Source organism: Diabrotica virgifera, chromosome 2 (assembly GCF_917563875.1).
Source record: "Diabrotica virgifera virgifera chromosome 2, PGI_DIABVI_V3a".
Lineage (NCBI taxonomy): Eukaryota > Metazoa > Arthropoda > Insecta > Coleoptera > Chrysomelidae > Diabrotica > Diabrotica virgifera.
The window spans coordinates 13,880,478-13,898,710 of NC_065444.1; the positions used below are offsets into that span (position 1 = coordinate 13,880,478).

Sequence of the window (18,233 nt, forward strand, 5' to 3'; positions counted from 1 at the left end):
AATACCAACTAGATGAAAAAAAAAGAGGAAAACCATACAACAGCTAGAAAATAACTACAACGAGACAACAAGAAAACACTGGACCAAGATGGAAGTCAAAAACAGAAAGTATACTATTTACAGTACACAGTTTATCCAGATAAATATGCGCTGATCCAGCCAGTCAGCAATCTGATATGCAGAACCAGATTTACAGATGTTGTGAGGAGAGAGATAGGAGATTGAAACGAAGATGGGCTAACCAAGCAAGCTAACCTAGCAAAAATGATGTAAGGAGGACACGTAAATTAATTGAATGGACAACAAAAACAAATAAACGAAAGCGAGAAAGAGAAGAAAGACGAAAAATTGGATCCGTACTGTACAAGACCGTGCACTCTGACTGTAACAGGGGAGGCCAATGGCCTGCAGTGGACTTAAAACGGACTGATGAATTTCTCAATATTCTATCGCTAAAAAATAAGTTTCGAAATTTAAATAGAACCGTCACAATAAACGTGCTTTCTCAACTGAAATTGTCGTTCTATTTCCATTAAAGATAGTAGGCAATAGTAATTTCTCGATGAATCTCAGTACCTATTAATATTTTTCTGTTATAAGTATAATATCAATATATTTTGTTATTCGGTTTCAATACAAGAGCCCAAATACTTGGAATAAATGCAAAAATTAAACATATTTTCTTCATAGATATCGCCAATCTCTATTTATAAAGACTAACAAAAGAGTAAAGATTCGTGTGCATATCTAAGAACTTCCAACTAATTTTGTGTATCTTATCTAGACAATGTTTGTTTGTGGTAAATACTGTACGTTATATAATAATAATATTGTAAATTAGTTTATGTGAAAAAAACAGAATTAATTACACGAGATGCAGCGTCCTGTGCTGTATGCACCACACATTTTAAATATTAGGGTCATGTTATAATAAACAGTTTATTGGTATTTCCGATAAACACAGCATACGAGGAGACTACGAAAATTTGAAAATAATAAAAATTAGTTTTTTCTAATAGCAACATAATATATAGGGTGAAATATTTAAGAAAGTTGAAAAGTCCTCTTTTTGAATTACTTACGTTGTATACAGAATATTATTCTATCGGCAAACTGTTAGTTCCGTTCAAATAAATAATAATATAAAAATGTGTACTAAATATTTTTATTATTTATAAAGATACAGGGTGTCAAATCGGACACTGTTTCAAAACAGAACTGGTCGTATCTCGTAAAGCACTCAATATAAAGTAGCATAATCTTATATTGACAGAATTCTCAAGAACTGTTCTATCGATTATTAATCGATATAGGGGGAACTTGTACACAGGGAATTACGTTTAAAATAAGGTTTTAGTCGACTTTCGGTATAACCGGAAGTGATGGTAAATATTTTAGAGTAGGTGATCGGGCATATCCAAAAACCCTTTATCCTAAAGGGTATCCGCCGTAAAGATAGACAAAATGCCCTCCCACAAACCGCCACCCCCTCCCCCTTACAACCAGACCTCATATTTTCGTTTATATTTTTTTTCTTGATGGGTTGCAATTAATATTTAAAAGATTAAAAAAATTCATATGAATAATTGAAACTTTTACGAAACTTATCTATTTTTATGGACCTGTAAATTGAATTAACCTAAAAACGAATTTTTATTTTCGAAAAATATAATTTTTTTTTTTGAAATGGCTGCAGGTCTAATTTCTTTTATTTTGTGCAGTTTATCAAAAAATATATTTCTGATTTTTTCAATATTTGTCCACTTCAAAAATCGGAAAAACTGTTTTTATGGGTTTTTGGGGATTTTCCCCATTTTACAGACTGCTTACCATTAACTCAAAGTATTTTTATTGGTTAAATATAATTTGAAGTAACCGAGTCCCTTAGGACATTCAAAAATTGGGCGAAACATCTTCAAACCTCCAAAAACTCATGTTTTTCAATGTTTTTAAGAGATTTTGTGGGGTAAATCATACATTTTGAGATCCGTACAAAATGCATCAATGCGTCTCCAATTCATTTTCAAAAAATATATGAAAACTAATATTTTCAGGCCTCAAAGAAGCAAACACAAAACACAACCATCATTTGAGCAAAAAAACAGGTTTTCAAACGTTATTCGAGGGTTTTTAACTGGATTTTCCAAACTGTTTTAATTCTCTACACTCTACATCAATAACAGCATATTATCAAAAAGTTTATAAAACAACATAAGACGATGTGTTTCCTATACTCAGAGAAGCTTGAGATTTCTTGAAACATGCGAAAAATCCGGTTTTCCCAAGTATTTTCGGGTATTTTACTGAATTTTTGCATCTCTTATCACCTTTAAACAGTATTAACCAGCGATTTTCAAAAAATAAGGAATTTTTTGAATATTTGAACATGTATAAATACCACGTTCAAAATTTGCCTTATTCACAATGATTTAGTAAAATATTTCATGATATTTGAGTTTTTCCCACTTTCTATCATTAAAATAACATTTATAAGGTACCTATAAAGTTATGTACCAACTTTCAGAATACAGTCTCTTTATACTGTGGTACAGTGATGAGCGCGCTAATAACCAGCAGAATAGTATGGTATAACTAGACCCAAACCCAGACATCCAAAGTGAAAGTTATCCTCCAACACCAAATTTTCTATATGGTCCACATAATGTTCAGAAAAAAGTCACACCATTTTGAGCGTCAGGTTTGGGAGGGAGAGGGGGGAGAAATCGGTAAATTTGTAGTTTTTTTACGTTTTTTGTCAATATTTCTAAAACTATGCAGTTTAGCATGAACAACCTTCTATACAAAAATCTACATAAAATTTGAAATACAAAAGGCCCTATGCATAATCCTTCTAAAATGAACGGTTCCAAAGTTACGGAGATAGTATATTATAATTGGTCCAAAAAACGTTCTAACCCAGACATCCAAAGTAAAAGTTTTCCTCCAACACAAAATTGTTCTATATGGTCCACATATTGTTCAGTAAAAAGTTACGCCAATTTGAGCGTCCGGTTTGGGGGGGAGATGGGGAGAAGTCGGTAAATTAGTAGTTGTTTTACGTTTTTCGTCAATATTTCTAAAACTATGCTTTAGCGTAAATTATGTTATATACTCAAATTTTCTACATAAAATTTAAAACAAAAAAGGTCCAATACATAATTGTTATAAAATCAACCGTTCCAGAGTTACGGAGGGTGAAAAGTGGAGGTTTTCGATACTTTTTATATCTTTTGGACAATTTATAATATTATTACCGATGAAAGAAATTTTTTTTGTAAATAAAATTTGCTATTTTAGTAGCCGATGGTATGTTAGTGATAAGCCCTTGAAGAAACGTCAACCTCACCACCCAAAATAATCATCAATTGTCCAAATAATATAAAAAGTATCGAAAACCTCCACTTTTCACCCTCCATAACTCTGGAACCGTTGATTTTATAATTATTTATAGGACCTTTTTTGTTTTAAATTTTATGTAGAACATTTTTGTATAGAACATTGTTTACGCTAAAGCATAGTTTTAGAACTATTGACGAAAAACTACTAATCTACCGACTTCTCTCCCATCTCCCCCCCCCCCCCCCAAACCGGACGGACGCTCAAAATGATGTAACTTTTTACTGAACAATATGTGGACCATATACAGTGCTAGTCAAAAGTCCGTACCCCCCCTCGTATCTTTTGAACGGTTATACCTATAATAGTGAAATTTGGAGGGAGGAAATAAACGGACGTGAGCTTCTTAACTAGTCATGACAGGTGACGTAATAGTGACAGATGACGTTGCAGAGCCACTGTGACCGATAATTTTAAATGGGACCCTATGGCAAGTGATACCTTGTTTGAAAGGTATTCAAAATACCTATTCAGTCATACTAATTTTTTTGGGTTTTAGTTGATTTGAATTTTGGTGAATAAATTAAATGAATATAATATTTTAGTTTCGCATTTAATTAATAAAAATTCAACTGTTCGCCTATGGTTTTTTTGTCAAAAAGGTTGACGTTTTTCAATTCTCTAATAGTTTTTACGTCAACGTCAACCTTTTTGACAAGTAATTATATGCGGAATTTTGAATTTTTATTAATTAAATGCGAAACTCCAATTTTATATTTATTTCAGTTATTCATCAAAATTAGCTTAAACTCAAACACAATTAGTATGACTGAATAGGTATTTTGAATACCTTTCAAACGAGGTATCACTTGCCATAAGGTCCCATTTAAAATTATCGGTCACAGTGGCTCTGTAACGTCATCTGTCACTATTACGTCACCTATCATGACTAGTTAAGAAGCTTACGTCCGTTTATTTCCTCCCTCCAAATTTCACTATTATAGGTATAACCGTTCAAAAGATACGAGGGGGGGTACGGACTTTTGACTAGCACTGTACAATAGAACAATTTGGTGTTGGAGGAAAACTTTTACTTTTGATGTCTGGGTTAGACGTTTTTTGGACCAATTACACTATACTACCTCCGTAACTTTGGAACCGTTCATTTTAGAAGGTTTATGCATAGGACCTTTTTTATTTTAAATTTAATGTAGAACATTTTTGTATAGAAGGTGGTTCATGCTAAACCGCATAGTTTTAGAAATATTTACGAAAATGAAAACCCAAACCCGACGCTCAAAATGGTGTGACTTTTTTCTGAACATTATGTGGACCATATAGAACAATTTGGTGTTGGAGGATAACTTTCACTTTGGATGTCTGGGTTATGCCATCATTATTTGGATCAATTTTGTCATACTACGATTGTTTCCCACCTTTAGACGTATCGGATGAGTTTAGCAACTGCCACTGTCACAGTGACAGTTTTAGTTGACATACTCCACTGATACGTGTAAAGGTGGGAAACAATCAATATAATCTAAATTTATATGTTAATATCGCTAAATTTACCACCTCGATTAGTTTCATTTCTTTGTATCTCACAACTTAATACGTTTTTCATCTTTTGCGCTATTTTGCCGGTTATTAGCACGCTCATCACTATACAGGGTGTTTCATTGGTAAAGTAACATACGTTAACTGTAGAAAGTGGATACTTAGGCGGTCTCAAAAATACCATACTTAATGGGTCTTACTCCATTAATAACAAAGATACTGGGTGTTTTATCTATTTTGCCATTTTCTTAATTGGTTCATAACTTTTTGACCACACTGTATATTTATTTCATATTTGGCACGCAAATATCATTTAAGGCGTACAATAAATTAATTTATTTACAATTGTAAAAAATCCAGGTCCGGATTAAAAAATATTGGAAAAATGTTCCGACCCCAAAACACCCTGTACATTAATTTTTTTTAAATGGATTTTTCAGTTGAAAAGAGGATAAAAAACTAAATTCAGTGGTATACTTTGAATTTTCGGCAAAATGATTTTTCTGGTTAAATTTGGAATTTGAATTCTGAAATTAAGTGAATTGCGAGAGCTCTAAGTAGAAAAAAATTGAAATACAGCTTACAACTTGTCAACCACACTGTATATTGATTTTATATTTAACACGCGAATATTCTTTTAGGTGTCCAGTTAATTAATTTAATTACAATTATAAAAAATCCAGGTCCGGATTAAAAAATATTGTTAAATGTTCCAACCCAAAAAAACACCTTGTATATTAAATTTTTTTAAAATGGATTTTGCATTTGAAAAGAGGATGAAAAACAAAATTAGTGGTATACTTTGAATTTTCGGCAAAATTATTTTTCTGGTAAAAATTTGAATTTGAATTCTGAAATTATGTGAATTGCGAAGCTCAAAGTAAACTAAATTAAAATATGACTTAATTTTAATTAATACCATTATTTAATCTAAATTGGTAAAATATTAACATTTGCACACATAACAATAATTTTTGATGACCCCCTCTGTGGCTCAGTGGTAAGAGCGCCTACCTTTGGATCGAAAGGTCCGAATGGTCGTGAGTTCGAATCTCACCAGAGTCAGAAATTTTTCGTTTATTATAAATTAATAAATGAAAATAGTTTCTGTCCTTGTGGGATCGGTACTCACCGGAGGGACCGCAGACGTTCGAATACAATTAGCGTCTCTTTGCAAAGACAATGACGTCGACTTTGCAATGTAACAAGACACTTACTCAACACACACAGTACACAGTACACATGACGCTATGTACCTAACTACAAAAATTTACCGTACCTACGTATAAAAAAAATAATTTTTGATGGTGGTAATTTTAAATAAGTAATTTAGTTTTAAACGCTGCAAATTTTCGCTGTTTTGTTATAATTTTTAGCTATTTTGTTGATTAAAGTGATGTATTCTTTATTGACCCTTTAATTTTTATTCATTATTTAAAGATGAATATTCGCCAAAAACTATTTTTCACACATAATAAGAAAACACTAAAATATTAACATTTTACCAATTTAGATTAAATAATGGTATTACATAATTAAAATTAAGTCGCATTTTAATTTTTTCTACAAGAGCTCTCGCAATTGACATAATTTCAGAATTCAAATTCAAAATTTTACCAGAAAAATCATTTTGTCGAAAATTCAAAGTATACCACTAATTTTGTTTCTCATCCTCTTTTCAAATGCGAAATCCATTTTAAAGAAAATTAATATACAAGGTGTTTTTTTGGGTCGGAATATTTTTTTAAACCGGACCTGGATTTTTTATAATTGTAAATAAATTAATTGATTGGACACCTAAAAGAATATTTGCGTGCTAAATATAAAATCAATATACAGTGAGGTTGACAAGTTGTGTATTTCAATTTTTTTCTACTTAGAGCTCTCGCAATTCACTTAATTTCCGAATTAAAATTCAAAATTTCACCAGAAAAATCATTTTGCCGAAAATTCAAATTATACCACTGAATTTAGTTTTCCATCCTCTTTTCAACTGAAAAGTCCATTTTAAAAAAATTTCATGTACAGGGTGTTGTTTTGGGGTCGGAACATTTTTCCAATATTTTTTAATCCGGATCTGCATTTTTTACAATTGTAAATAAATTAATTTATTGTACACCTTAAATGATATTTGCGTGCCAAATATAAAATAAATATACAGTGTAGTTAAAAAGTTATGAACCAATTAAGAAAATGGCAAAATAGATAAAACACCCAGTATCTTTGTTATTAATGGAGTACTCGTAAGATCCATTAAGTATGCTATTTTTGAGATCGCCCAAGTGTCCTCTTTCTACAGTTAACGTATGTTACTTTCCCAATGAAACACCCTGTATAAGGCTCATTCGAAGGAATTCTTTGTCAACCAGGTGTCTTATATAGCAACTAAGTTATACCATTTAGTAGATCATTTAGTTTTTCCTTTTAACTACTACTTCTGTTTTTTATTTAATGAGTTTCCTAAATAATTTTGGGAATGTAAATCTCGTACCATCGGAAATACAACTCAATTATATTATCAACTAGAATTAATTTAAATAGAAAAAAAAATGTTACTTATTTAAACTTCACAGATAATTTAACGTGGTACTAATCGGCAATGGTTGGTTCAACTAACCGGATACCTTATTTTAACCACATTTATCGATTAATTTCCTTTGAAAATTTTGGCAATACTCTGTGACCGTGAAAAGCAAACAATCAACAGCCGTGAGTAGGTGAATGTAGTTGTTGACATATTTATATTAATATTATATTAATAATATTGTTTACTCAGAGATAGAATACGAAACGAAGACACATTGAGAGAGCTAGGCGTTCAAGACGTAGTGAGATGGACAAGAGCACGACGACGCATGTGGAGAGACCACGTAGATCGGATGGACCCTGAACGTATGGAGAAATGGGCGAAGACACAGAAGCCCAACACCAAGCGACCCATAGAAAGACCCAAAAACGATGGTACGAGAGCTGGAGCTCCGGATCGCAGCAGAGACTGTAACAGAAGAAACAGGACATAGTCCTATTACAAGAAGAAAAAGAAGAAGAATATTGTTTAGTATAGACAAGATTCTGTAAATATCAAACTTTAACTGTCAAGCATGTCCTAGCTGAAATAGACCGGGGAAGTACCTATTTTAACAAGACCCTCTTTGATACAGTCCACGACTCTTAGAACCCGAGTTAGCTCTTTTTTTTTTCTCAAAAATTCACCGGTGCTTTATAAACATTAACTCATTTAAAAAGCACCATTTGAAAGATTAAAAGTTCAACTTTTGACAAAAAAATTTCAAAACGATTCCTTTGAAAATCAGCCGTCTATGACACGCCAAAGATGAAGGCTTTAAAAGCAAAAGAATTTGTACCCTTGACTTTACTACACTCACCGGCACAAAATTCCACCACAAAATTGCCATCTAAGCAAAAAAATTTTGTTACCGGAATACATAATAACAAACGACATCAAAACATGTGCCTACAAACTGATGCAAGAATCTTGAAAATCGCAGTACAAATAATAAAGTTATAAAAAAAGGTCATTTGTAATTTTTTTCTAAAGTTGATCGTTTTCGAGTTATAAACAATTTATAACTGAAAAAAGAACGAAAGATGACAATTTTCAAGGCTCAAAAACACAAGTAAAAAATATGATTTTTGTAATCATCAAGTACATAAATTCAAGTTCAAGCCTTTTTCTATCAGGTCCCGATAAGAATTTTAGCCATGTTTTATACTGAAACATATTTTTTTAATTGTTAATGAGAAAGGTTTCTTATGGGGAGACGGGCATTAACAACTAAAAAACAATGTTTCAGAATGAAATAAGTCCAAAAGGCTTATCAGGAACTGATAGATTAAGGTTTCAACTTAAATTTAGGTACTTCGTAATTTCAAAAATGATATTTTATACTTATGTTGTTGAGCCTTGAAAATCGTCATCTTTCCTTCTTTTTTCAGTTTTAAATTGTTTATAACTAGAAAACGATCAACTTAGAGAAAAATTACAAAAGACTTTTTTTGTTTAGAATGATCCAAAAAATCTGAAATAATATTTGCCCCGGTCGAAATTTTTTTTTAAATTCATAAAAAAAATGTAATTTTTTAATTATTAATTAAATATAGTTAGAACAAGATTAGATTGGACAACCCTGGTTTTTTGCAATTGTTAACATGCTAAATTACATATGCAATAATTTTTATCCATTAAGAGTAAACAGTAGCGATCAACAGGTAGTAACAAAATATAACTTCGGGCGATAGTATCATAAACTTTGGCAACAGTGGTAATCTTTGACATTATCTAAGATTAATATTTTGACAATATCATAGTCGCGCTAAATGGAAGTAATAGAAAACGATTTTATTATTAATAAATAGATATTTATAAAAATAAACCAAAATGGGTGAAAATTTTATGTTAAGATAGGTATTTAGAAAGGTATTTGTGCATAAAATATTTAATAATAAAACAATAATAAATAATCATTTTTTGTTGTGAAGCGAAACAAATTTCGATTTTCGCATAATTTTGGCACGGTTTTTAAACGGACTTTTTCTTGGAAGGTTTCACTTTATTTTTCGTTTGATTTACTTTTTCCATTTTGTTAAACTATTGATAATATTTTTAGAATAAAAAATCCTCCTAAAACTTTATATACTCGCATTAGAATTCGAAATATTTTTACGTAAAAATACTTACCTATCTATGTACAGTCGGAAAAATGAAAGAATACCCATGAAGGAACATATAAAACACGCTGTATTTTCCTGTCACCGTGTCACACAAAAAAATGGCCAGCGCAAGTACATGTAATAATTATTATTACATGTACTTCCCCTGGGCAATTTTCTTTGTGACACGGTGACAGGAAAATACAGCGTGTTTTACATGTTCCTTCATGGGTATTCTTTGATTTTTCCGACTGTACATATAACTAAAACTCACAATTAACAACAATCTATTCTTTCAAAGAGGACAACAACTTATACAACAACAACAAATATATAATAAATTAACTATCAATAAACACTACTTTCCTATGAAACAACAAAAACGAATTCTTAAATTAACACACAACTGCATTGAACAGATATCGATAATAGGTCTGGATCCCGCGTATGAAAAAAAAGTTGATTAATAGCAAGCTGAAAATTTGTTAATAGCTTAAGGGTGTCTAGTTGGATAAACTTTGATATATGGGAACACTGGAACAGGGGCAGTTTTAATTGTGGAACAGTTAAAACTTCCCCTGTTCCAGTGTTCCCATATATCAAAGTTTGTCCGACTAGACACCCTTAAGCTATTACCAAATTTTCAGCTTGCTATTAATAAACTTTTTTTTCATACGCGGGATCCAGACCTATAAAGATGACAGAACAGATTAGAGAAAATCTGACGCAGGTTTGTCAAAATGACAGTGATAATTTCTCTATGTTGCCTAATTAGTTATTTAGTTATAATATGTTCGATTTCTCGTTAGAAATAAAAAATTTTAGTAGTTCCAAGATTACACAAAATCTAGGCATGGGATAAAAAAGTTTATTTGAAGAAAGTTTTTTTTTTCTTTTTAATGGCGGTACAGGCTCCTTTTTTCCAATATTTTATTTAGTTATAGAGTAATTTCCACGTACTAACAAATTTCTGAAATTGGGCTCTGTACCGCCATTCTTTATTATATTACGAATATGTGTGCCAAATATCTCGACAACATATTCAAAATTAGAGCCGCAATCTTGGAACGCGTTTGTTGCTACCTGTTGATCGCTACTGTAGCCTCTTAAACAGATCGGTGCAAATCGACCTTATATCGTATCTTAGACTATACAGCCTGATCAGGAAACACAAAATTTTACGAACACTTCCAAAAAAATAAAGGAAGGATGAAAATTTGGAAATAGGTAGTTGAAATTGTCTATTATTATATAAGAAAAAGTTTACAATTCTACATCCCCTCCATTTTACAAAAATTGGGAAATACCGGGTGAAAAATATTTCCTCGTGAGTGAAAAAATATACGTTCAAAATAGGCCCGGAATTGGATATGACTAATTCTAAGCAACTTTTGTTCTATAGAGGTTCACTAATTAATTCAATACTTTTCGAGTTATTTGCGAGTGAATATGTTCATTTTTAACAAAAAAAATGTTTATAGACGGTTTTTGCAGATAACTCAAAAAGTAAGTACTCTAGCGAAAAAAATATTCTTAGTAAAAATATAGCTTATAAAAAATTGAAAAAAATGGTGTACGCGTGAGGTCTGCAGACCCAGTATAAGCAGAGTTGTAGCTAATGAAAAGTAGGTTCTTCTTCGTCAAATTCCAAATCGAATATTTCAATGTGAAATAACCAAAAAACAGAACACTTTTCGGGGAAAATTCATTACAACTTTGTTAAAGTGTTTAAAAAAAGGTTTATTTTTGTTTTTTAAAAAAGATTCTAACATTAAAAATAACTGAGTTACGCTCAAAATATTGTTGGTCCCTTTTATTTTTTGGTACAAAAATCGCGAAAATCACCTCCTAAATAAAATTAATCGTAACCGCATCAAGTTCAAAGTGCTCAGTTTTGAAAAAAATTGGGTTTAAAATAAAACAAAAATTTTAATTTTGAAAAAAAATGGAATTGTTCATGGAATTAACGTAAAAATTATTAGTAATACCAAAAATCTTAAACAGTAAAAAAATGTACGTTTTGCTTTTCTGATTATTTTTCCTTTTTTGTTTTCTTGTTATACTAAAATTGATTATGCTATGGATGTTCAAAATTTGCCTAAACTCGCGATTAGTTACTCGTTCAAGCCATTTTAACTACAGCTTTTTCAAAAATAAGCACTTTGAACCGATGAAACTTACAGATCATATAAATAATACATAAGCAAAGTAACTTGAGAAGTGGTAATGATAAAATTTATTTGTGATGCTAATTATAGGATGATTTTCGCGATCTTTTTTTTTTCCAAAAAATAAAAGGGACCAACAATATTTTCAGCGTAACTCACTTACTTTTAATGTTACAAGTTTTTTTAAAAATCAAAAATAATCCTTTTTTTAAACACTTTAAAAAAGTTGAAATGAATTTCCCCGAAAAGTGCTCCGTTTTGGGTTATTTCACATTAAAATATTCGATTTGGAATTTGATGAAGAAGAATCTACTTTTCATTAGCTATAACTCTGCTTCTACTGGGTCTACAGACATCAATCATACACCATTTTTTTCAGTTTTTTATAAGCTATATTTTTGCTAATATTTTTTTCGCTGAAATACTTACTTTTTGAGTTATCTCCGAAAAACCGTCCAAAAACATGTTTTTTTCTGTTAAAAATGAACATATTCACTTGAAAATAACTCGAAAAGTATTGACTTAGGGAAAAAAACTCTATAGAATAAAAGTTGCTTAGAATTAGTCATTTTATCCAATTCCGGACTTATTTTGAATGTATATTTTTCACCTTCGAGAGGGGGGTATTCCCATCTATTTTTGAAAAATGGAGGGGATGTAGAATTGTAAACTTTTTCTTATATAATAATAGACAATTTCAACTACCTATTCCCAAATTTTGATCCTTCCTTTATTTTTTGGTGGGTCAGATTGTTCTTTGATCGGGCTAATAAGCAGCTTCCCATTTTTGTTCGACCTCTTCAAAGCTTGAACCTTGCGTTGTAACCTAAGTCGTCTGCCTATAAAAAGTTGTTAGTAAAAGTTGGCGTTGGTTGGTCATTGGTGTACAGGTTTGAAAAGTATAGGTGCTAGTACGCTAGCCTGAGCTAAGCCGTTTGTTTGGGTTGGCCAGCGACATTTTTTCTTCTCAAGATTCACGTAGAATCAATTATTTTACAGAAGTGATTACACTATTTTGATACGTTAGTAGTCTTTAAGAATGTCGTAGATTTTCTGCAACTGGTTTAGGCTATAACGAAGAGAGCTAGGCTATTAAAGGTCCCAAATTGAAATCTACTACAAAATGTTACTTCAAAATGCTAAAACGTGTTTCAAAACTTTATTTGACTGGGCTATAATGACAATCGAGTAATATCAGGTCATTTTCCAAAAATTGGTAGTTAATAATTGCAGATATCCTCTGATTACGCCTTTTTATGGCTCTATAGTTATAAAATTGGTATAGCCATCAAAATTTCCAGCCCCAAAAATTTATTACATAGACTTACCTTTTCTCCCCTGATGATGTTGTATAGCTGCTGGTATATAACCCCACAATTCTGTTTTTCATATCACCATTAAACTCAATCTCAATATTATCAAATCCAGGTATAAATTTAGAATTATCTTGTCTTTTGATGTTGAGTAAATCGTAGGTCTTTTCTGTGATAAATGTTCCTGGCTGGGAGGCAACCTTCACATTTGCAATATTGAGCCCCTTTGAGTGTAAGCTCACGCTCTCTGTTTCTTTTAAAATCTCCAAAGAGATATTTACTTTTCCTGAAACAAATATTTTACTTGAAGTGCATGTCCATCAAAACAAAAGAGGTATACGATCATTACAAGACAATACGAAACTAAACATATACACTTGCAAAAAGAATCAAAAAAATGATCACTGAGAAGGTTTTTCGAAAGAAACATAACAATGATTTTATGATTTTCATGGTCTGCAAAACGAAATGTGGCGCTTTAAAGATGTCAAAGAACGTATGCGTAGGTAAAGAAATTAATAGAGCTAAACCACATAGAAAAGAATACATGAATTAACTATCTAAAAAAGCTATATGCAAGAAAGAACAATAATTGAATCGTTTATTTCAGAAAGGGGTCAAGTGACTAATTTTGACAAAATGAGTTTTTGGTGGAATTTTTTAATTTAAACGTAAAAACAGCTTTTGTTGCAGAAAGGAATCAATTGCTGCCATAGGGCAGAAAGATGCCATGCAACAACGCATGACTCCTTGCTTAAAAATTGTGTAACCACCAACTTTATTTCAGAAAGGGGCCAAGTGCAAAAAATTATTTATTTTTTTCTTAAACAAATTAACAAGAAAAATTTTTGAAAAATACAATACTTTTTGACAAACACTACAGGTTATTGGTGAGAATTTTTATTTTATATAAATAAAATTTTTTTGAATGTAAACACCAACTTTATTTCAGAAAGGGACCAAGTGCAAAAAATTAGTTATTTTTTTCTTAAACAAATTAACAAGATAAATTTTTGAAAAATACAATAATTTTTGACAAACAATACAGGTTATTAGTGAAAATTTTTATTTTATATAAATAAAATTTTTGTTGAATGTAAACACGTTTTTTTTTGTTTTTCTCAAAAGCAGGTTTTTGTGACTTGACCCCTTTCTGAAATAAACGATTCAATTGACGCTAGAACAGGAAACACCAGAAATTACCACAAATGAAGAAGTTAACATAAATACACAGGACGTTCGAAAGATGCTTGAGAAGCTGAAGAACAAAAAATCTGCCGGTAAATGACAGAACAATTAACATACTAATTAACAAAATTATACCGGAAGAATGGGGAACTAGCAAACTAATTATACGATTAAAAAAGGAGATAAAAAACAACCAGAAATCTACAGAGGTATAAACTTGTTAAATACTACTATAAAAAATAACAACTAATATTTTAGAAGAACAATTAATGAATCAGAGGATAAGTTTAGCAGATAAACAGCAGGGTTTTCGTACTGGAAGATAGAGTACAGAGATGCAATATTCGTCATAAGAAAATTAACGAGGAATCACTAGAGTATAATAAACCAGCATTTCTGTAACAAATTAACTTAAAGAAAGCATTTGACAGGGAGACACAAAAGTATAGTCATTCTGTATAATAGAGAAGTTCCCCTTATCATAAAAACTGTTGAAAATATCTAATAGGGGAGTGCATAATAGATTTTCACTTCGGAAAAAATCAAACAAGATAGAACTTTTTGTAATTTCAATAAGAAATGTTTAATAAACAACATATCAAAAAGTTCTACTCAAGAAGTGGGTGCTTCATTTTTTATTAAACAAATGAACTACGAAATTAGATTTTTTCTAAATAACTCCGAAAATATAAATTTTAGAAAAAAATTGACTTGACCATTGCAAAATTCAGAAAATTTTACAAAAAAACCTTATATAAAGATTTTTCTAAAATTAAATCTGTAGCTTCTATCATTTTTTATTAATAACGCTAAAGTCACCCTTCTCACAAACATTGGCGCACTGTAAACTAGCGTACGGCGAAGTGCACAGTTGAGTTATTTTAATGTAATTCTTTAACTAATCGATCAAATGAAATTTTACAAATTGGACATGAAAGAAGAATAATTAAACTATGTTATGGTTATAATAAAAAGAAACAAAATGTATGGGCATAGGTACGGTGTGGGCTGAAAGTGAGACTTACATGAATTTTGTTTAAAAATTATTTAAAAATGTGTAACTAATACAATTTTTCTTATAAAACTCTAAATTTTGCACAACTTACCTTTCAAACAACTTACTAAACGATGTTTTATTCAAAAAATATCTCAAAAATTTAATTCAAATGATACGTCTCAAAAAATGTAATTTTTGAAAATTTCATAGTTTTACAGAATTAACACCACTTTAAGACGGTATTACTCAAGTTTGAACAGATCTATTACATAATAATAAAGGCAGTTTTTGTTTCTATTCGACTCAGAGTTGGACCACCATCTTCATATAGCTATTTCAGCATCCCATGCATCTTCAGTGAAGCTATGCAGTCACAACTCTGAAGCGAATATTAACACCCCTGCCTATTTAAAGGAAACCATCGCGATACAATGGTTCCACCTTTTGAGACGCAATCTAGCGACATCTCTCGCAAAACGAGAAAAACAACGAAAAGCCCTAGATACAAAGTTTACTACTTTTTAAACAATTAGAATAATTGAAATAAAAATATAATAAACAATATTTTAAATCCAAGACTTTTCGTTAATAAACTGCTTTCTGGCTGCATCCTGTATCTCTGGTTTTTACAATATACAGGGTGTCCCAAAAAGATTGGTCATAAATTATACCACACATTCTGGTGTCAAAAATAGTTCGATTGAACTTACCTTAGTACAAATGTGCTCATAAAAAAAGTTACAGCCCTTTGAAGTTACAAAATGAAAATCGATTTTTTTCAATATATCGAAAACTATTAGAGATTTTTTATTGAAAACGGACATGTATCATTCTTATGGCAGGAACATCTTAAAACAAAATTATAGTGAAATTTGTCCACCCCATAAAATTTTTATGGGGATTTTGTTCCCTTAAACCCCCCCAAACTTTTGTGTACGTTCCAATTAATTCATTATTGTGGTACCATTAGTTAAACACAACGTTTTTAAAACTTTTTTGCCTCTTAGCATTTTTTCGATAAGCCACTTTTTATTGAGATGCGGCTTCTTTTTCAATACATTTACGTAAACATTTTATGGGGGTTTTGTTCCTTTAAACCCCCCAAATGTTTGTGTACGTTCCAATTAAACTATTATTGTGTTACCATTAGTTAAACACAGCGTTTTTAAAACTTTTGCCTCTTAGTCTTTTTTTCATAAGTCACCTTTTATCGAGATGTACGAGCTTCGTACGAGTCGTAGCTTCTTTTTCAAAATATACCTAAAAATGCAAATTATAAATAAATCTTCAGATTATTAACAGGTCTCTATTATAATCGTACTTAACCATATAAAAATATGTGGTGGATTCGACAAATATTCAAAATATCTCGATAAACACTGGCTTATCGAAAAAGTACTAAGAGGCAAAAAAGTTTTAAAAATAATGTGTTCAACCAATTGTGCCACAATAATAATTTAATTGGAACGTACACAAAAGTTTAGGGGGGTTTAAGGGAACAAAACCCCCATAAAATTTTTATTGGGTGCACAAATTTCCCTTCAATTCTTTTTAAGATGTTGCTGCCATAAAAATGCCACAAGTCCATTTTCAATAAAAATTCTCTGAGAGTTTTCGATATATGAAAAAAAATCGATTTTCATTTTGTAACTTCAAAGGGCTGTAACTTTTTTTGTGTGCACTATTGTATATAGGTAAGTGAGGTTCAATCAACCTATTTTTGACCCCAGAGTCTGTGGTATAATTTATGACCAATCTTTTCGGAACACCCTGTATAAGCACAAGAGACGCCGAAAATAGGAGAAAGCAAATAGGACACTTTGGCCACGCATTTACCTTCTCTCCGTCAAGGAAAAGGACTGAAAGACAGTTTCTAAATATTCAATTCTGAGTAAAGATGAAAAATAATAAAAGCAGTTTTTGTTTCTATTCCATTCCTGGACCACCATCTCCATATAGCTATTTCAGCATCCCATGCATCTTCAGATCTATTACAGTTTTGTAGGTGTTTTTTTAAGATTAGGATGTAGTCTTTAAAATGCACTAAATTATTTTACTTTAGAAATGAAATAACTATTTATTTTTAAGAAAATTAAGAAAGATAACAAAAATGTAATACAAAGACCGAAAATTACCAGCTAAAAAAATGTTTATACAAAGTGATCAAAACTTTTTTCTGTAAAACTTACCTAAAATACATTTAATAATAAGCTTCAACAATAATAAATGGTCAGCAAAAAAATTTTTTTTAGTTCTTATACAGTATGTCTGCGTAACTTGGAACCTATTGATAACTGTTTTATTATCAGTCTTACGAAAAAAAGTTATTCCTTATAAAATACTCTGCATCGTATATAATCTAAGATGCAACAATCAAATATAAAATTTTAATAATTTTATACGAGGTATGTCAAAAAATATGAATTTCACTCAAGAGTAAAGTACCTTTATAATTCACAATATCAAAAATTGTTATTAAGAAAAGTTGTTTGGAATTAAAACATATATGTTTCAGTGTTCAATTACATCCTTCTAATTAAAATATTGTGAATAATAAAGGCACTTAACTCGTAAGAAAAATTTATATTATTTACATACCTCGTATAAAACTAAAAAAATTTGATATCTGATGGTTGTATCATAAGATTCTAGACCAGGTAGAGCATTTTATGAAGAATAACTTTTTTTCGTAAAATTGATAATAAAAAAGTTTTCCATGTGGTACCTAGCTACGCAAACATACTGTATAAGTGCTTCTGTATAAGAATTTTCAAATTGTAATGCCATATTCGGATTCAGCATAACCAAAAACAAAATAGAAACATATTTGATCAAAGTAAAATGATGAATTCAACGATGTTTTTAAAATTATTTGTACAAAACAATTGTTATTGTTTAAACAATGAATAAACAATTAGCATTAAATATGCGAGTATAACTTTTTACTTTAACATGTATATAAACTAACAAAAAAGGTTTTAGAAAAATATAAGCTTGTTTGAA

At 30.6% G+C, this 18,233-nt stretch overlaps 1 protein-coding gene across 4 annotated transcripts in view; it reads right to left on the minus strand.

Annotated features, from left to right (window-relative positions):
• The window catches only part of LOC114345387 (glutamyl aminopeptidase), an 83,073-nt gene that overhangs the window by 51,834 nt on the left and 13,006 nt on the right, over nucleotides 1-18,233 (minus strand). For all 4 annotated transcript variants that reach the window (XM_028296235.2, XM_028296222.2, XM_028296229.2 and 1 more), the window contains exon 3: nucleotides 13,061-13,331. In XM_028296235.2, coding sequence (XP_028152036.2) covers nucleotides 13,061-13,331 — 271 coding nt within the window. The remainder of the gene's footprint in view (nucleotides 1-13,060; nucleotides 13,332-18,233) is intronic.